The sequence below is a fragment of the Triticum aestivum genome, chromosome 2A (genome assembly GCF_018294505.1).
Source record: "Triticum aestivum cultivar Chinese Spring chromosome 2A, IWGSC CS RefSeq v2.1, whole genome shotgun sequence".
NCBI classification, from domain to species: Eukaryota; Viridiplantae; Streptophyta; class Magnoliopsida; order Poales; family Poaceae; genus Triticum; species Triticum aestivum.
The window spans coordinates 379,266,119-379,287,561 of NC_057797.1; the positions used below are offsets into that span (position 1 = coordinate 379,266,119).

Sequence of the window (21,443 nt, forward strand, 5' to 3'; positions counted from 1 at the left end):
ACCTCTATTTCAAAACCGAGCTCTGGCACCTCTATAAATCCCTGCTTCCCTTTGCGAAGGGCCTATCTATTTACTTTTATGCTGAGTCATCATCCTCTTATTAAAAAACACTAGTCGGAGAGCACTGGTGTCATTTGCATTCATTATTGTTAGTTTACATTGAGTATGACTTGACTGGATCTCTTTTACCATGAATTACAATGTCTAGTCAGTCCTTGGTCTTTAAAGGTGCTCTGCATTTATATTTTGCGGTCTTAGAAAGGGCTAGCGAGATACCATCTTGTTATATCATATTATGATTGTTTTGAAAAAGTGTTGTCATCCGAGATTTATTATTATTGCTTGCTAGTTGATTATGCTACCGATATGAGTAAACCTGAGACCTGAGCGTTATTGCGAATGTGGTTAGTTATAATCTTTGCTGAAAACTTGAATGCTGGCTTTACATATTTAAAACAATAAGAGCAAACAGAGTTTGTAAAAGTTTTTCTTTATCACTTTCAGTTTGTCAACTGAATTGCTTGAGGACAAGCAAAGATTTAAGCTTGGGGGAGTTGATACGTCTCCGTCGTATCTACTTTTCCAAACACTTTTGCCCTTGTTTTGGACTCTAACTTGCATGATTTGAATGGAACTAACCCGGACTGATGTTGTTTTCAGCAGAATTATCATGGTGTTATCTATGTGTAGAAACAAACGTTCTCGGAATGACCTGAAACTTCACGGAGCAACTTTTTGGAAAATATAAAAGTACCTGCAAAAGATGAAGGCCAGGGGGGCACCACCTCTCCACGAGGGTGGGGGCGCGCCCCCCTACCTCGTGGGCCCCCTGGTGCCTCTCCGACTCCAACTCCAACTCTATATATTGTTTTTTGGGGAGAAAAAAATCAGAGAGAAGAATTCATCGCGTTTTACGATATGGAGCCGCCGCCAAGCCCTAAAACCTCTCGGGAGGGGCTGATCTGGAGTCCGTTCGGGGCTCCGGAGAGGGGAATTCGTCGCTATTGTCATCATCAACCATCCTTCATCACCAATTTCATGATGCTCACCGCCGTGTGTGAGTAATTCCATCGTAGGCTTGCTGGACGGTGATGGGTTGGATGGGATCTATCATGTAATCGAGTTAGTTTTGTTAGGGTTTGATCCCTAGTATCCACTATGTTCTGAGATTGATGTTGCTATGACTTTGCTATGCTTAATGCTTGTCACTAGGGCCCGAGTGCCATGATTGCAGATCTGAACCTATTATGTTTTCATCAATATATGAGTGTTCTTGATCCTATCTTGCAAGTCTATAGTCACCTATTATCTGTTATGATCCGTTAACCCCGAAGTGACAATAATCGGGATACTTACCGGTGATGACCATAGTTTGAGGAGTTCATGTATTCACTATGTGTTAATGCTTTGTTCCAGTACTCTATTAAAAGGAGGCCTTAATATCCCTTAGTTTCCGTAAGGATCCCGCTGCCACGGGAGGGTAGGACAAAAGATGTCATGCAAGTTCTTTTCCATAAGCACGTATGACTATATTCGGAATACATGCCTACATTATATCAATGAACTGGAGCTAGTTCCGTGTCACCCTAGGTTATGACTGTTACATGATGAACCGCATCCGGCATAATTCTCTATCACCGATCCATTGCCTACGAGCTTTCCATATATTGTTCTTCGCTTATTTACTTTCTGTTGCTATTGCTATCATCACTACAAAACACCAAAAACTGTACTTTTACTACTGTTACCTTTTGCTACCGTTACCACTAATATCATATTACTTTGCTACTAAACACTTTGCTGCAGATATTAAGTTTCCAGGTGTGGTTGAATTGACAACTCAACTGCTAATACTTGAGAGTATTCTTTGGCTCCCCTTGTGTCGAATCAATAAATTTGGGTTGAATACTTTACCCTCGAAAACTGTTGCGATCCCCTATACTTGCGGGTTATCAGAAACATTTTTTGCGAAATACAGTGGCCCGTCTGGTGGGTCCCTGCTGTCAGGCGGAGGAATCATTATTTTCATTACAAGAAATATGTCAACTTATGACCTTCTCTCGGTGACCCCAGCTGAATTGGTTGTAAATCCACGGCCATTTCGCTTGGAAGGGCTCAAACCCTGAAATTGCCTTACACCGAATGGTCATAAAGTAGGCAAGAGTGGTCGACGACCTTATTTCTACCTGATTACGACCAATATAAATGGTCAGGAGGTTGTGAACATGGATGCATTGGTACTTAAGGTGTCGCTCAAGGTGGGCTTGGGCCTCGTTGGAATGAGGCCACCTCCTTTTAGAAAAAAAATCTGTGTGCCATGTAGGCCTCAGCCCATCTAGGAAGAAATGTGGGATGCCCTTATATTACTAAAAATATATATATTCGGTCCAACGAAAATGCGAAAATAACAAAATTTTCATTATTACCATTTGGTAAGGATGGCCAGTTATTTGAAAAAAAAGTTTTCATTATTGTCTAAAAAACATGTTTTTCATTGTATAACTCTAAAAAGGTTTTTCCTTAATGAAAAATTTGGAAACCAATTAAACAATATAAAATTAGAAGAATAGGAAAATAATGAACTCCTTCGTGAATCTTGCTATATGGTTTAGCAATTAGAAAACTAAACGTTAATTCAAAAAAATGTTAATGTTAATACATATTTCAAAAAATGTAATCATGTGTTAAAAACTAAATGTGCGTATTTGAAAAGTTTCATGCATATAAAAAATGATAATCATAAATAATATTAGATATGTACAAAAAAAGTTGCATGTGTATGCAAAAATAGTCATCAATACGTATATATGAAAATTTTATAATATATGTATATATAGGAAAAAGTAGATAACAAAAGGTTTTCTAAACGTATATATGAAAAGATGTTTTTTGTTGGGAATATATGCAAATATGTTAACCATGTATTTGAAAAAACTTAAAAATATGTAAACAATATCTACAATGTGTCTTAAAAAATGTAGACATGTATTTAAAATATTAGACATCACAATATTTATTAAAAATGTTAATGATGTAACTAAAAACCGTTTAATATCTATAAAAATGTTTCTACTATACACAAATTGTTCATAAAATGTGGTCTAATATTCTTGAAAAATGTAGAAGTTTTTTTACAACAAATATTTGTTAGGTCTTCACAAAAAAACTCATTTTGGGAACTCGGAAAATGGAAAAATGAATATGCGGAAATTTGTGTTTTTTACGAGAGGTGGATCAAAAACTTTTTACAGCCAACAATTTGGTCAATTGTACATTAAATATGGCCTAGTATTTTAGAAATTTAATTTGGTCCAATTTTACAACAAATATATGATAAGTTCTTTACAAAAAAACCTCATTTTAGGCACTAAAAATGGAAAATTGATTTTTTGTCCAAATAAAATAAAAACTCCCTTCGGAAACATTGTTCGTCATTGCAAGATGCACCCTTGTGCACTATATGAGATCACTTGAACAAACTATGCCATTAATTTTTCATGCCCGTTTCAAAATACGGTTAAAACGGCGGGCATGACCATTCCTAGTTAGTGGTTGAATCTTGGAAAACTTTTGGTGTTTATTTGATTAAATAGATACTTTTGTACCTAAAAATGATTTTTGAAAAAAATAAATAGCAAACTCTGAGGCTGTTGTAGTTTAAATTTGACCCGCTTCCTACTGAATCGACGGAAATTTGTCTTTTTCATGAGAGGTGGATAAAATCTTTTGACACCCACCATTTGATCAATTGTGCATTAAATATGGCCTATTTTAGAAATTTTATTTGGTCCAATTTTGCAACAATTATTTGATAGGTTCTTCGCAAAAAACTCATTTTGGGCACTCAAAAAATAGAAAATGATTTTTTTCATCCAAAGAAAATGAAAACTTTCTTAGGCAACATTGTTTGCCATTCCAATATGCACCCTTGTGCACAATATGAGATCATTTGAACAAACTATGCCATGAATGTGGCCATAAGATTGATCATTTGGCTTTAAAGACATCAATCTTCACACATGATAACTCATTTCCGAAAACACTTTTTTAAAATAATTACCGTATTGTAAGTTTGTTATTTTTCCTGGTAACTTGGTCACATATAATGACACAATGCGAAGTTTTTCCAATTTTTTTATTTTTTTTGAAATTTTCATTCCGGTTTCAAAATGCGGTCAAAACGGCGTGCCTGACCGTTGCTAGCTAGTGGGTGAATCTTGGAAAAAAATTCATGTTTCTCTGATTAAATAGATACTTAAGTGCTTAGAAATGATTTTTAGAAAAAATAAAGAGCAAACTATGAGGCAGCTATAGTTCAAATTTGACCCGCTTTCCGCTGAATCGGCGGAAATTTATCTTTTTCACGAGAGGTGGTCGAAACTTTTGACACCCAACCATTTGGTCAATTGTGCATTAAATATGGCCTAGTATTTTAGAAAATTGATTTGGTCCAAATTTGCAATAAATATATGGTAGGTCCTTCACAAAAGAAACTCATTGTGGGCACTCGGAAAATGGAAAATTGATTTTTCGTCGAAAGAAAATGAAAACTCCCTTAGGCAACATTGTTTTCCACTACAAGATGCAACCTTATGAACAATATGCGATCATTTGAACAAACTATGCCATGAATGTGACCATAAGATTGATCATTTTGGCTTGAAAGCCATGAATCATTATAGATGATAGCTCATTTATGAGAACATTTTTTAAATGAATTGTTGTATTACAATTTTATTATTTTTTCTGGTAACTTGGTGACATATAACAACACAATGCGAAGGTTTTCCAATTTTTTGATTTATTTTGAATTTTTTATGCCCGTTTCAAAATGCGCTCAAAACGGCAGGCATGCCTGTTCCTAGCTAGTGGTTGAATCTTGGATGTTTTGGGTGTTTCTCTGATTAAATAGATAGTTATGTACCTAGAAATGATTTTTGAAAAAAATAAAGAGCAAACCATGAGACTGCTGTAGTTCAAATTTGACTCGCTTCCCACTGAATTGACGGAAATTTGTCTTTTTCACCAGAGGTGGATTAAAACTTTTGACACCCAACCATTTGGCCAATTGTGCATTAAATATGACCTAGTATTTTATAAAATTCATTTGGTCCAAATTTGCAACAAATATATGGTAGGTCCTTCAAAAAAACATCATTTGGGGCACTCGGAAAATGGAAAATTGATTTTTCGTCCAAAGAAAATGAAAACACCCTTAGGCAACATTGTTTACCACTCCAAGATGCACCCTTATGAACAATATGAGATCATTTGAACTAACTATGTCATGAATGTGGCCATCAGATTGATCATTTGGTTTGAAAGACATGAATCTTCACACATGATAGCTCATTTATGAGAACACTTTTTGAAAAAGAATTGCCGTATTACAAGTTTATTATTTTTTCTGGTAACTTGGTCACATATAATGACACAATGCGAAGGTTTTCCAATTTTTTGATTTTTTTTGAATTTTTTGTGCCCGTTTCAAAATGTGGTCAAAACGGCGGGCATGACCGTTCCTACGTAGTGGTTGAATCTTGAAATTTTTTGGTGTTTCTCTGATTAAATAGATACTTATATACATAGGAATAATTTTTGAAAAAAATAAAGAGCAAACTATAAGGCAGCCGCAGTTCAAATTTGACCAGCTTCCAACTGGATCGACGGAAATTTGTCTTTTTCACCAGAGGTGGATCAAAACTTTTGACACCCAACCATTTTGTCAATTGTGCATCAAACATGGCCTAGGATTTTATAAGATTGATTTGGTCCAATTTTGCAACAAATATTTGGCAGATCCTTCACAAAAAAGCTCATTTTGAGCACTCAAAAAATGGAAAATGTATTTTTCGTTATTTGAGGGAACAATACTACTACTTATGAGGAACCTTAACAAACATTGTTAAAAAAAGAGAAGGAAACTTAGCGCCGGTAGTCGTGGTGCTGCGTTGGATCTCCCCGACGCTGCAATGGAGCTTCGTCGGACACCGTGGTGCTGCGTTGGAACTCTTGGAGTACCGTCGAGAGATGCAATGGAGCTTTATGGGGATGTCATCGGTGCTGCGTTGAAGCTTTTTCACGCTCGGTGCTGTCGTGACATTTTGATATGATCGCACGACCACCAATGGGCAGATTGGGCGGCTAGCTAGGGGGATGATTTCTAGACACAATCATCTGGCTGACTGGTAGCATCTGCCTATTGTTAATCAATTACGACCAATTTAGATGATCATAACGTCATCAAAGTCTATACTTCATTCTGATTGGTCTATCGGCATGTCACACGGATCAAGCATTATAGACCGTCGAATACTCCGAGATCCAACGGCCCACACCCACTCACCCTCTTACTCCTCATCCCATCCACCCACCCACCCGCCGCGGGCCTCACTCTCCCATCGCACCCCCCCTCCTGCAACCCTAACTCAGATCCCATCGAACACCTCCTCCTCCCGCAATCCTAACTCTGATCTCCTTGCCGCCACCATCTTCTCGTCCCCATCTACTCGCCGCCGCCACCTACGGCGCCGGACACGACGTCCCGCACCGAGCCCAACAAACCCTCGCGCGCCCCAGCCCTTGTTCGCCGACGCGGCCATGGCAGGATCCTCCCTCCTCAAGCCAGCCCGATCCTCCCCTCGATCTCGTCGGAGCTAGCGGAGATTGGGCCGCGGCAATTCCCCTCCCCACCCAGCCATAAAGCCATGCCCAAATCAAGCCTCCCCCTCCTCAGCCGCACCCACCCCCATCCCCACTCCAATCGCGCCGCCTGCCCTCGTCGACCACTCCTCCGCCCCGCCGAGTCACCGCACACTGTTGAGTGAGCTCGTTTCTCGTGTCACCCAAAGTCGCGGATGGCCCTAATTAATTCCCCCCAATTCGGTCCCCTCGTAGGCCGCGGTGCCGTCGCCGTGGATGGGATGTGCGGCGGCCGTCCCCCCAGCGTCAAACTCCTGCAGATGGAGACGGCCTGCGGCGCCCTCATGCACGAGCTTCAGGTGTGCCCGCGGTCTGCCAGCGACCAGGACGATGCCGACGGCCTCCACAGTTGCTCCTTCTTAACATTCGCGCGCCAGGAGAGGAGCCTCCGACCCCGACGCCATGGAAGGTCCCCTCCCATCTCCTCTCTCTGCTCGTTTCCAGAAAGGACATCATTTGTGCTAGCGAGTTGCCGCAGGAGAACAAATCACGTCCTGCACTTCCTCCTAGTCTCCCAAGGCTTCTTGATATGTACACTACCATTTTTAGAGGCTTAATAGGACTGGTTGCTGCTCAAGCCACTTATGGCCAAGGGGAGAACATTGAGTTCATGCTCCAAGAGCTTAAGAATGAAGTCTTATATTAAGTTACTGACCCTAACTGTAAGACTAAATGCATGTGGAGACGCATGATTAATGTTGGGACACCCATTACTTACATGGGACTAGATTATGCATTTCATATGGGCATGTTCGATTAATTAGGATGCAAGTATGTAACAGGAATCCTATCTGTGAGCTAGGTTTCTTTGCTTTGCTTTTCCTGTGAGTAGTACGTATATCTTAATTAGTATAGTAGCTTGTGGGCTAATGGAGAAGTACGGTGGACGTGGCAACCATATAGGTGTCTATCCTTTTGGTGAGCACCTGACATAATAACAGAGTGCTGCCTAAGCTAATTACCTGGGCCATTGCAACTGATTGAGTGTCATTGCAGATGCATATTCTAGTTGAGATGGTGACTTAACTAGACCACATCTGCATGCTTGTTACCAGGGAAGGCATGATCCTGTCACTAACACTGTCCATTACCCCATCTATCTACAGCCAAGAAACTACATAGCAGTTTACTAAATTGAAAAATTCTTAGACCGTTCGATAATTCAGCAAATTCAGATCCAAAGAAGCAGTTCAGTAATTTAGTAAACTGAATAATTATTAGACCGTTCAGAAAAACTAAGATCGTTGAACGCTAGACCGTTCAATAATTCAGCAAATTCAGACCCAAAGAACCATTCATGCATTTACACAATCATGGTTTCCTCTGCTGTTTGTAATTGTTCTAGTTAATTATGCTAGTAGATATCGTGTGGGATCTGTAGCTGGTGTCTGTTGTGTCATGTCCTCTTTGACGAGTTCATTCATTGAAAAATATTTCTTGATGAGCTGCTTTCTGTCCAAATGCATACTATTATTAAGTCACGATCAGTTAGCAAATTTACATGTACGCTCCATTGTTTGTTAAGGTTTAGTAGCTATTGTGCAAAATTGGTAGTGATTCTATCGGTGAACAAGTAGGGTAAATATGTCACTGTAAATCTGTAAAATAGCTTCTTTATATTTTTGTCTCGCATGTTCAGTGTTGTGTGTCTGGCATGTTCATAGAGCCACTTGTGGAGTGAGATGAGAATAACAATTATAATTCTGTAATGTTTGATCGTATATACATATGCAAAAGTTGCTTGTGCATTATCGCTAGTTTTGGTTGCTGCTTTACTAATAACTATGAACACAATAGTATGTTTGTGATCTTATTGACTTGCAACTTTACCATTTACAGAACCATCATCTTATTTTATTTTTTTCATGTACAACTCGCCAAAAGAAGGTTGTGAAGATATTCCCATGCCAGACATTTGGATCTCTTTGCCCCATTGTGCAATGTTGGTTGGATGGCAGGGCCAGCTCTAAATGTTGGTTGGATGCAAGAGAGGAACTGTACTTGATCCTCTGCTCGGCCAGCCCGTGGACGACCACTACTTCCTCGAGAAAGACCGGCATCGCTATCGACGTAATTCACCACTCCCTGCACCATGAACTATGCTTTTTTTTTCGGGTTGCTCTCCCCAGTTGTGAATGTTGTGCGTCATGTTCTTGCTAAATGCAAGGGATTGTGTTGTCTAGTCATCTGCATTTACGGGATAGCTTGTGGGGCCATCAATTGGGTTCATTTTTTAATTAGATTGACTTATTATACATCCCCAGTTTTTATTGCTGGGTTATTTGGTGAAAAGAACTGTTTTCCTGTGCACACGTCATGGCACTCGCAGAGTGTTGCCAATAAGTAGATGATGTATCCGTCACTTTGACATCTTTCTATACTTTAGAACTACCACTTATCATGTTGCTTATTTCTGATGCTTTCTAAGTTGGTATTATATTTCAGGAGTACTTGATTCCCTTTTCAAATTGTTGTTGCCATGTGGTTGTCCTTCCCGTTAGTTTTTAAGATTATGGCTTAATATGTTGTCTCATGCTGTTGATTTCACTTGTGCACAATCTATTGGCTAATCTTGACAAGTTTTGCTCTGCTGACTGCCCATCCTGCTGCTCTTTGTGGTAAGAGTCCTTGAGTGCTGAAGTTCATGTCTCGACTTGACTGTGCTTACGATTATAGGTTTACTCAAGTTATACCAAGGGCAGTAAACCATACAGCATTCCTTTGTTTGTACTTGCTAGTATTAAATTTATGCTCCTCGGGAAGTGCTGGTACTAGATATACCAAGCACCAACCAGACAAGGCTACAGTATAGCTGATCAGGCTTGCACTGCCCTGAGTGATGCAAACCTATAGTGGTTCTTTTATAGTTCCTTAATCTAATGACTGATTTCTAGTCTCCCTATATATATAATATATATATATATAAATAATATAATATAATAATAATAATAATAAAGCACGGATTGACTCCATGGATTCATCGTCACAATACGCTTCTTCCCGTAAGTTTATGCTTTCACTTTGAATTTAAAACATATACGCGAGGTGGTACTAAAAAAGTGTTCATTGGCCGCGTACGTCAATTCGTATAAGTCGCTGTTTTTAGTCCCTTCGGCTCGCTCGACTGGGTCGTGTTGATCGTTCCTGTCAACCGCGTGATGATTGAACTGGGTCTGGTCAAAAGAAAAAAACTATGCAAAAAATACTTCACGTGAGTTTCGAACTCCCAACCAAGGCCCTCCATCCGGAAAGACGACGCCAACTCAGCTGGTCTGTTTTGTTCTGCAAAATTGAGTCCCTGTAGGTACAATAGTCCAACATCGCTTCTTTGCACTCTATCTTATCGACTTTTATACATGCAGACTCAGCTGGTCGTAGCAGAAGTCAATAAACAGAAGATGGAAACCGGCAAAGATGCAGATAGATGGTGGACATATGAGAGAGGTGATGGGATAAAGAACGACTGTCGGCGACACTTGGCCAGAAGAAGAGAGCTAAGAACGAGGGGGTTCGGAGAGCGCCGCAGCTTGACTGCGGTCCTCATGGCTCCTAATAATCCATCAGCTGCTAGCGGCGCTACTATAGCTAATTGTGATTTGCAGTTTCTATCAGCCTTTTGTGTATGCAGTTTCCCCGTTATTTTCTAAAAACTTGTCTATGATAATTTCTAACATACAATAATTGTGAATTTGTGATAGATAATTGGTTTAAATTATACTTTACACACTTTTCTGTAACTTAAAGTCTGCATTTTTCAGATGTACAGTACTATTACATATCTAACGTACATAATGAACTCTTTATAGGTCTCTGTTGTCCCATATGCCCATTTGAAATTTTATGCTTGGTCCACTTATGAGTGGTAAGAAACACTTGCAATTGTATGTCGTGTATATATAAATGTGTGCTCGGGAAGATAAATATGGTCACAAAAACTAAGTTTTCTCTAGAAAAAATATTGTCAAACATGAAGGATCTTACAGGCATATGTTAGATTAAATTGATACTTATAAAAAAATTAGATGCAGTAATTAAAAAGTATGCATTTAAAGTCAATCGTCGCCTTTCTCCTGTAGCAACACATGGGCCATTGTGCTAGCTACTTTGAGCTAGATATTTCTTTTAAGTGAGTTTAGCTACTAATTTTAGAGGGGTTCGCTAAATCTTAGTCAATTGAGATTTAAGGTAGTCTCAATCACCTTTCCAAGCCGTTGGATACATGCACACTAAGATTATGTGCTAAGAAACTTTTCTTTGTTATTGTGATATGGAACGGAAAGAGATGTGTGTGTGCCGTTCTGGACTATTCGAAGTGCGTGTTTTTTTAAGGAAAGAGCCTACAATCTACACGAGAAGTTTGTGTTTGGGCCATGTCCAAGAAGTGCAAAAAAGAAAAGGAAGATAATACAATTTGACAAACCAAACAACCAACATTTTCTAAAAACAAAATCAACATAGCAAAAACATGTTTGCTTTCGAATATTAATAAATAACTGTATATAAACAATCCCACTTCAATGCACCACTCCTCTCATATCCGGTGATAGTGTGATGTTGATTGAGGCAACATCGAAGTACATGAATGTAGTTTCATTAATCTTTTTCCGAATTGTGGACACCAAAAATTGTATCATCATTGACGACGGTGGCAAAAATGAAAAGTTGCAATATGAATGAGTCACTGAAAACATGCGAAGACTTTCTCCTTCTGGTGCAACGCACGACACATTAAATGATGCATAAAAAGGTTAAAGGGAACCTTCTTTTGAAAAACAAAGACAAACACAGACTCGCAAACACGTACATACACTAACACCTAGAGAGACTGAGCCGATGGGTCTTGAGATTGATGAACACACCACAAGTGTCTTGCTTCGACGGGAACGTCACCATGCACTGAAATAATATTTCGCTTTTGTGAGACATGAAAGCGTTAAAGCTAGGTTTTAATTCTTGCTGGTATTGGGTACCACTGCCCTCCAAACCATCCAATCAAAAGTCGGTTCTCAGGGTTAAAGCGAAACTGACCAATCCATTTGCATGCGCCTCCCTGCCCCTGCCATGCTATACTGATGGGTGTTTTGGTGGACATATCAATTTTCTCTTCGGTTGCAACACGCGTGCATATTTGATATGAAAAAGATAAACCCTTCCAAACCAAACAAACAACTATCTCTAAGAAATCCAACATAGTAACAATGCTTTACATTCAAATGTATTGAAAATTCTAAAAAAACTTTTGGATTAGTTTTTAAAGTCTCGATTAGTATAGAACATTCCAATGTTTGTATGTCGCACTAAAAATAAATACACCACTCTTTCACCCGGTGATAGTGTTAAGCTAACGGAGTGCCATCAAAGGACACCACTATGACTATCTTAACTCTACTCCATGGTGCGGACACCAATAATCATTTTGTATTTACCAACACGGAGGTGTTTTTTTAAGATAGTGAGTGTTTCTAAATGTTCTTGGTTTCAAAAAAATATTCATGTTTTAAATATGTTTAAAGTTTTTAACAAATGCTAAAAATTCCCAAAAAATGGTTCCAATTAAAAACTAGTTATAACTGTTCACAAAATCATTAAAAAAATCAAGAGATCGCGTGTTTATATAATGTGACTTCAAAACATGTTCCAATTCTAATAAAAAAATAAAAAGATATTCAATTTCTTAAAAGATAAAGAAATATTTGTGTTTTTTTTCAAAAAGCAAAACATATAACCGATTCACATACTATTCCATCCACAACTACTCTTCCAACAGATGTAGGAAGCTAGGTTGGTTCTTCATGTCCACACTTCAAGCTCTGAACAAAAATGAGAGTTTAACGTTATTACTCTGGTTTATCAGCCTTGGATATAAGAAATGGCACATGAAGCACACTTTTATTTGCCCGTTGCAACACACGGGCATTTGTACTAATAAAGCTAATATACACATTTGCTGGCTCTATTAAGGGCTATTTTGGGCCAGTTCTTTTCGGCGATTCTCCCAGAATCGCCCCCTCCCCAGCTTCTCTCAGAATCGCCACTCCATTTTTTTTACAATCCTATCTAGTTAAGGTCTAATTAGCTAGGATTGTAAAAAACATATGAAGTAGTGATTCTGGGAGAAGCTAGGGAGGGGGGCGATTCTGGTAGAATCGCCCAAAAGAACTGGCCTTTTATTAGAATGGTGGGTGTGTACTTTCGTAATCTGGTGGTTGTTCCAACATTTGTTATCAACTCATGTCATATACTAATGTCATCACTTTAATTCATGGGTTTCCCATTAGAAGATAATCATGGTTTTGTTGTATCACAATATTTATCTTCTTTACATTTTGGCATACAGTATTTTTGGCATACATTTTGGCATACAGTTTATTAGGCTATATCATCATAATCATGGCCCACAAGAAAAAAATAGAATTAGAACCCTAGGCCAGTCATGATGTTTTAGTTTATGGAGGTGTTGCGTATTTGGTCAGATTTCCTTACTTTCTTCAGGCATAAGAATAAGCTTATAAGAACAGAATATTGATACTCTACGAGCTATGAGTAGAATGCTCTATTTTTGCGAGTCACCTTTCTTGTATGAATGGGTCAGATTTCCTTACTTTCTTCAGGCATAAGAATAAGCTTATAAGAACAGAATATTGATACTCTACGAGCTATGAGTAGAGGAAAGTAAGGAAATCTGACCCATTCATACAAGAAAGGTGACTCGCAAAAATAGAGCATTCTACTCATAGCTCGTAGAGTATCAATATTCTGTTCTTATAAGCTTATTCTTATGCCTGAAGAAAGTAAGGAAATCTGACCAAATACGCAACACCTCCATAAACTAAAACATCATGACTGGCCTAGGGTTCTAATTCTATTTTTTTCTTGTGGGCCATGATTATGATGATATAGCCTAATAAACTGTATGCCAAAATGTATGCCAAAAATACTGTATGCCAAAATGTAAAGAAGATAAATATTGTGATACAGCAAAACCATGATTATCTTCTAATGTGAAACCCATGAATTAAAGTGATGACATTAGTATATGACATGAGTTGATAACAAATGTTGGAACAACCACCAGATTACGAAAGTACACACCCACCATTCTAATAAAAGGCCAGTTCTTTTGGGCGATTCTACCAGAATCGCCCCCCTCCCTAGCTTCTCCCAGAATCACTACTTCATATGTTTTTTACAGTCCTAGCTAATTAGACCTTAACTAGATAGGATTGTAAAAAAAATGGAGTGGCGATTCTGAGAGAAGCTGGGGAGGGGGCGATTCTGGGAGAATCGCCGAAAAGAACTGGCCCAAAATAGCCCTTAATAGAGCCAGCAAATGTGTATATTAGCTTTATTAGTACAAATGCCCGTGTGTTGCAACGGGCAAATAAAAGTGTGCTTCATGTGCCATTTCTTATATCCAAGGCTGATAAACCAGAGTAATAACGTTAAACTCTCATTTTTGTTCAGAGCTTGAAGTGTGGACATGAAGAACCAACCTAGCTTCCTACATCTGTTGGAAGAGTAGTTGTGGATGGAATAGTATGTGAATCGGTTATATGTTTTGCTTTTTGAAAAAAAACACAAATATTTCTTTATCTTTTAAGAAATTGAATATCTTTTTATTTTTTATTAGAATTGGAACATGTTTTGAAGTCACATTATATAAACACGCGATCTCTTGATTTTTTTAATGATTTTGTGAACAGTTATAACTGGTTTTTAATTGGAACCATTTTTTGGGAATTTTTAGCATTTGTTAAAAACTTTAAACATATTTAAAACATGAATATTTTTTTGAAACCAAGAACATTTAGAAACACTCACTATCTTAAAAAAAACACCTCCGTGTTGGTAAATACAAAATGATTATTGGTGTCCGCACCATAGATAAAAAGGCCACAACCCAAAAATAAAATGGCTGAAATGTTGGGCTTGGCCCATGAAGCTGATCAAAAATTCACAGAAAAAACAATAAAAGGCTGAATTGTTGGGCTCGGCCCATGTAAAACACCGAATTGGACCGGACTGATTCTTATCCACATCAGCTTGCCATGTTGAATCCTACGTGGTCTGGGGAGGCTCCCAGTGACCAAAAAATTGGTCGTAGAACCAACGACCTTTTACATATCATAAAGAAGGTCGTTAATTTTCATTAACGACTATTAGCTTTTGACCATCTGTTTTTGGTCACAAAAAGGTCGGAAATGAAAAACAATGACCTTTCAGCGACCAATAGTGATGGTCACAAGTTGACATATTTCTTGTAGTGTTTCCGTGTAATAAGGAGGCACTTCCTTGTTGCGGCCATGGACCCAGCTGTCAGCCTCTCCACGTACAATACTCTTCCGACGGAAGTCATTCCCTCTTCCTTGACCACATTGACCATGCCACGCCGAGAGCACCAAGGCGGTGAACGACGGCGAGGCCTAGGAAGGGGACAACGCAGAGCTGGGGAAGACGCGACAGTGGATGCTCACGCGGAAATGAGTACGAGGGTTCACTGGTTCGGCTGCGGTGTGAGGCTGCCAATGCCGCAGAATAACAGGGGGTGTGGGTGAGTAGAGGGATGGCCTGACCAGCGGTGGGAGTAGTATGGGGCGGTCAGGCCTCAGTGGCAGCACAACCGACCACGGGAGGCACGAGCAGGCGGCACGACCAACGCTGGTTTGAGCGGCTGGAGCAAGAAGACCAGAGGTTGAAGAAGCACTACGACCATTGGATGGACACCGTATAGTCACTGGAGCTAGAATCGTTCATATTGACTAAGTTGACAAAGCCTTCCATCCCTGTCAACTTACAGGCCCACAAGTCAGCCTCCAACTATGGTGGGTTCCAGCAATCAGGGCGAGGATTCATTATTTTTTGCGCCTAATATGGAGGCACTTCCTTGCGTGCGAAGATATCACTGGTGGGTTCGAGCTGTCAGTGGGGGGGTGTTTTTTTTTTCAAAAATCACAGAGGCCCTTTCGGTGGGTCCCAGCTGTCAAGTGGAGAATCATTATTTTGCGTGTAATAAGGAGGCATTTCCTTGTGTGCGGTTGTGGACCCAGCTGTCAGCCTCTCCACGTACAATCCTCTTTGGATGGAAGTCGTTCCTTGACCACGTTGACCACGCCGCGCCGAGAGAAGCAAGGCGGTGGACGATGGCGAGGCCTGGAATGGGAGGATGTGGAGCCGGGGAAAACGCGGCAATGGATGTGTTGGGGAACGTTGCAGAAAACAAAAATTTTCCTACGGTTTCACCAAGATCCATCTATGAGTTCATCTAGCAACGAGTGATCGGATTGCATCTACATACCTTTGTAGATCACGCGCGGAAGCGTTCAAAGAACGGGGATGAGGAAGTCGTACTCGACGTGATCCAAATCACCGGAGATCCTAGCGCCGAACGTACGGCACCTCCGCGTTCAACACACGTACGGTCAGCGTGACGTCTCCTCCTTCTTGATCTAGCAAGGGGGAAGGAGAGGTTGATGAAGATCCAGTAGCACGACGGCGTGGTGGTGGATGCAGGGGTCACCGCAGCAGGGCTTCGCCGTTCTACTACGAGAGGGAGAGGTGCGCCAAGACTCAAGGGTGCGGCTGCCCCTCCCTCCCCCCCTTTATATAGGCCCCCTAGGGGGTGCGCCGGCCCTAGGATATGGGATCTCCTAGGGGGGCGGCGTCCAAGGGGTGGAGTGCCCCCCAAGCCAGGTGGGGCGCCCCCCCACCCTAGGGTTCCCAACCCTAGGCGCATGGGGTGGGCCAAGAGGGGTGCACCAGCCCACTATGGGCTGGTTCCCCTCCCCACTTAGCCCATGGGGCCCTCCGGGATGGGTGTCCCCACCCGGTGGACCCCCGATACCCTTTCGGTGGTCCCGGTACAATATCGGTGACCCCTGAAACTCTCCCGATGGCTGAAACTGCACTTCCTATATATAATTCTTCACCTCCGGACCATTCCGGAACTCCTCGTGACGTCCAGGATCTCATCCGGGACTCCGAACAACTTTCAGGTTACTGCATATTCATATCTCTACAACCCTAGCGTCACCGAACCTTAAGTGTGTAGACCCTACGGGTTCGGGAGACATGTAGACATGACCGAGATGGCTCTCCGGTCAATAACCAACAGCGGCATCTGGATACCCATGTTGGCTCCCACATGCTCCTCGATGATCTCATCGGATGAACCACGATGTCGAGGATTCAAGCAACCCCGTATACAATTCCCTTTGTCAATCGGTATGTTACTTGCCCGAGATTCGATCGTCGGTATCCCAATACCTCGTTCAATCTCGTTACCGGCAAGTCACTTTACTCGTACCATAATGCATGATCCCGTGACCAGACACTTGGTCAATTTGAGCTCATTATGATGATGCATTACCGAGTGGGCCCAGAGATACCTCTCCGTCATATGGAGTGACAAATCCCAGTCTTGATCCGTGTCAACCCAACAGACACTTTCGGGGATACCCGTAGTATACCTTTATAGTCACCCAGTTACGTTGTGACGTTTGGTACACCAAAAGCACTCCTACGGTATCCGGGAGTTACATGATCTCATGGTCTAAGGAAAAGATACTTGACATTGGAAAAACTCTAGCAAACAAACTATACGATCTTGTGCTATGTTTAGGATTGGGTCTTGTCCATCACATCATTCTCCTAATGATGTGATCTCGTTATCAATGACATCCAATGTCCATAGTCAGGAAACCATGACTATCTATTGATCAACGAGCTAGTCAACTAGAGACTTACTAGGGACATGTTGGTGTCTATGTATTCACACATGTATTACGATTTCCGGATAACACAATTATAGCATGAATAAAAGACAATTATCATGAACAAGGAAATATAATAATAATCTTTTTATTATTGCCTCTAGAGCATATTTCCAACAGTCTCCCACTTGCACTAGAGTCAATAATCTAGTTACATTGTGATGAATCGAACACCCATGGAATTCTGGTGTTGATCATGTTTTGCTCTAGGGAGAGGTTTAGTCAACGGATCTGCTACATTCAGGTCCGTATGTACTTTACAAATATCTATGTCTCCATCTTGAACATTTTCATGAATGGAGTTGAAGCGACGCTTGATGTGCCTGGTCTTCTTGTGAAACCTGGGCTCCTTGGCAAGTGCAATAGCTCCAGTGTTGTCACAGAAGAGTTTGATCGGCCCTGACGCATTGGGTATGACTCCTAGGTCGGTGATGAACTCCTTCACCCAAATCGCTTCATGCGCCGCCTCCGAGGCTGCCATGTACTCCGCTTCACATGTAGATCCTGCCACGACGCTCTGCTTGCAACTGCACCAGCTTACTGCCCCACCATTCAAAATATACACGTATCCGGTTTGTGACTTAGAGTCATCCAGATCTATGTCGAAGCTAGCATCGACGTAACCCTTTACGACGAGCTCTTCGTCACCTCCATAAACGAGAAACATTTCCTTAGTCCTTTTCAGGTACTTCAGGATATTCTTGACCGCTGTCCAGTGTTCCTTGCCGGGATTACTTTGGTACCTACCTACCAAACTTACGGCAAGGTTTACATCAGGTCTGGTACACAGCATGTCATACATAATAGAACCTATGGCTGAGGCATAGGGGATGACACTCATCTCTATATCTTCTGCCGTGGTCGGACATTGAGCTAAGCTCAATTTCACACCTTGCAACACAAGCAAGAACCCCTTCTTAGACTGATCCATATTGAACTTCTTAAATATCTTATCAAGGTATGTGCTTTGCAAAAGACCTATGAGGCGTCTTGATCTATCTCTATAGATCTTGATGCCTAATATATAAGCAGCTTCTCCAAGGTCCTTCATTGAAAAACTCTTATTCAAGTAGGCCTTAATGCTGTCCAAAAGCTCTATATCATTTCCCATCAAAAGTATGTCATCTACATATAATATGAGAAATGCTACAGAGCTCCCACTCACTTTCTTGTAAACGCAGGCTTCTCCATAAGTCTGCATAAACCCAAACGCTTTGATCATCTCATCAAAGCGAATGTTCCAACTCCGAGATGCTTGCACCAGCCCATAAATTGAGCGTTGGAGCTTGCACACCTTGTCAGCATTCTTAGGATCGACAAAACCTTCCGGCTGCATCATATACAATTCTTCCTTAAGGAAACCATTAAGGAATGCCGTTTTGATGTCCATTTGCCATATCTCATAATCATAGAATGCGGCAATTGCTAACATGATTCGGACGGACTTCAGCTTCGCTACCGGTGAGAAAGTCTCATCGTAGTCAACCCCTTGAACTTGTCGATAACCCTTAGCGACAAGCCGAGCTTTATAGATGGTCACATTACCATCCGCGTCTGTCTTCTTCTTAAAGATCCATTTATTTTCTATGGCTCACCGCTCAACGGGCAAGTTAGTCAAAGTCCATACTTCGTTTTCATACATGGATCCTATCTCGGATTTCATGGCTTTCAGCCATTTGTCGGAAACCGGGCCCGCCATTGCTTCTTCATAGTTCGAAGGTTCACCGTTGTCTAACAACATGATTTCCAAGACAGGGTTGCCGTACCATTCTGGTGCGGAACATGTCCTTGTGGACCTTCGAATTTCAGTAGGAGCTTGATCAGAAGTATCTTGATCATCATCATTAACTTCCTCTCTAATTGGTGCAGGCACCACAGGAACATTTTCCTGAGTTGCGCCACTTTCCGGTTCAAGAGGTAATACTTCATCAAGTTCTACTTTCCTCCCACTTACTTCTTTCGAGAGAAACTCCTTCTCTAGAAAGGATCCATTCTTGGCAACAAATATCTTGCCTTCGGATCTGAGGTAGAAGGTATACCCAATAGTTTCTTTAGGGTATCCTATGAAGACGCATTTTTCCAACTTGGGTTCGAGCTTTTCAGGTTGAAGTTTCTTGACATAAGCATCGCATCCCCAAACTTTTAGAAACGACAGCTTAGGTTTCTTCCCAAACCATAATTCATACGGTGTCGTCTCAACGGATTTCGACGGAGCCCTATTTAAAGTGAATGCGGCAGTCTCTAAAGCATAGCCCCAAAATGATAGCGGTAAATCGTTAAGAGACATCATAGATCGCACCATATCTAATAGAGTGCGATTACGATGTTCGGACACACCATTATGCTGAGGTGTTCCAGGCGGCGTGAGTTGTGAAACTATTCCACATTTTCTTAAGTGTGTGCCAAATTCGTGACTCAAGTGTTCTCCTCCACGATCTGATCGCAGGAACTTGATTTTCCTGTCACGTTGATTCTCAACCTCACTCTAAAATTCCTTGAACCTTTCAAAGGTCTCAGACTTGTGTTTCATTAAGTAGACATACCCATATCTACTCAAGTCATCAGTGAGGGTGAGAACATAACGATAGCCACCGCGAGCCTCAACACTCACTGGACCGCACACATCAGTATGTATGATTTCCAATAAGTTGGTTGCTCGCTCCATTGTTCCTGAGAACGGAGTCTTGGTCATTTTACCCATGAGGCATGGTTCGCACGTGTCAAATGATTCATAATCAAGAGACTCTAAAAGTCCATCTGCATGGAGCTTCTTCATGCATTTGACACCTATGTGACCAAGGCGGCAGTGCCACAAGTATGTGGGACTATCATTATCAACCTTACATCTTTTGGTATTCACACTATGAATATGTTTAGCATTACGCTCAAGATTCATTAAGAATAAACCATTCACCATCGAAGCATGACCATAAAACATATCTCTCATATAAATAGAACAACCATTATTCTCGGATTTAAATGAGTAGCCATATCGTATTAAACGAGATCCTGATACAATGTTCATGCTCAAACTTGGCACTAAATAACAATTATTGAGGTTCAAAACTAATCCCGTAGGTAAATGTAGAGGTAGCGTGCCGACGGCGATCACATCGACCTTGGAACCATTCCCGACGCGCATCGTCACCTCGTCCTTCGCCAGTCTCCGCTTATTCCGCAGCTCCTGCTTTGAGTTACAAATGTGAGCAACTGCACCGGTATCAAATACCCAGGAGCTACTATGAGTACTGGTAAGGTACACATCAATTACATGTATATCACATATACCTTTCGTTTTGCTGGCCTTCTTGTCCGCTAAGTATTTGGGGCAGTTCCGCTTCCAGTGACCACTTTCCTTGCAATAAAAGCACTCAATCTCGGGCTTGGGTCCATTCTTTGGCTTCTTCTCGGCAGCTTGCTTGTCGGGCGCGGCAACTCCCTTGCTGTCCTTCTTGAAGTTCTTCTTACCCTTGCCTTTCTTGAACTTAGTGGTTTTATTCACCATCAACACTTGATGTTCCTTTTTGACTTCTACCTCTGCTGATTTCAGCATTGCAAATACTTCAGGAATGGTATTTTCCATCCCCTGCATATTGAAGTTCATCACAAAGCTCTTGTAACTCGGTGGAAGCGACTGAAGGATTCTGTCAATGACCGCGTCATCCGGGAGATTAACTCCCAGCTGAGTCAAGCGGTTATGTAACCCAGACATAGTGAGTATGTGCTCACTGACAGAACTGTTTTCCTCCATCTTACAGCTGAAGAACTTGTCGGAGACTTCATATCTCTCGACCCGGGCATGAGCTTGAAAAACCATTTTCAGCTCTTCGAACATCTCATATGCTCCGTGTCTCTCAAAACGCTTTTGGAGCCCCGGTTCTAAGCTGTAAAGCATGCCGCACTAAACGAGGGAGTAATCATCGGTACGTGTCTGCCAAGCGTTCATAACGTCTTGTTCTACAGGGAGAGCAG

At 41.2% G+C, this 21,443-nt stretch overlaps 1 protein-coding gene across 3 annotated transcripts; it reads left to right on the top strand.

Annotated features, from left to right (window-relative positions):
• The first annotated feature begins 6,393 nt into the window (after window positions 1-6,393).
• On the top strand, window positions 6,394-10,432 carry LOC123188719 (uncharacterized). Of its 3 annotated transcripts, none has more exons than XM_044600952.1 (4): window positions 6,394-6,823; window positions 6,898-7,111; window positions 8,587-8,772; window positions 10,065-10,432. In XM_044600952.1, the coding sequence occupies exons 1-4, from the start codon at window positions 6,708-6,710 to the stop codon at window positions 10,347-10,349; spliced, it is 801 nt and encodes a 266-aa protein (XP_044456887.1). In that variant the 5' UTR covers window positions 6,394-6,707; the 3' UTR covers window positions 10,350-10,432. The 3 variants fall into 3 exon arrangements, 2 of the variants coding, with proteins under 2 accessions (XP_044456887.1, XP_044456888.1); XM_044600953.1 differs by having other exon boundaries at window positions 8,590-8,772; XR_006495124.1 differs by having other exon boundaries at window positions 6,394-6,818; window positions 6,898-8,772.
• The last annotated feature ends 11,011 nt before the right edge of the window (window positions 10,433-21,443 follow it).

Coding starts and splice junctions, on each gene's coding strand:
- LOC123188719 (XM_044600952.1), top strand. CDS start 6,708: ATGCCCAAATCAAGCCTCCCCCTCCTCAGCCGCACCCACCCCCATCCC. Junction 6,824..6,897: donor GAGTCACCGCACACTGTTGA/GTGAGCTCGTTT, acceptor GTCCCCTCGTAG/GCCGCGGTGCCGTCGCCGTG. Junction 8,773..10,064: donor AGACCGGCATCGCTATCGAC/GTAATTCACCAC, acceptor TTATACATGCAG/ACTCAGCTGGTCGTAGCAGA.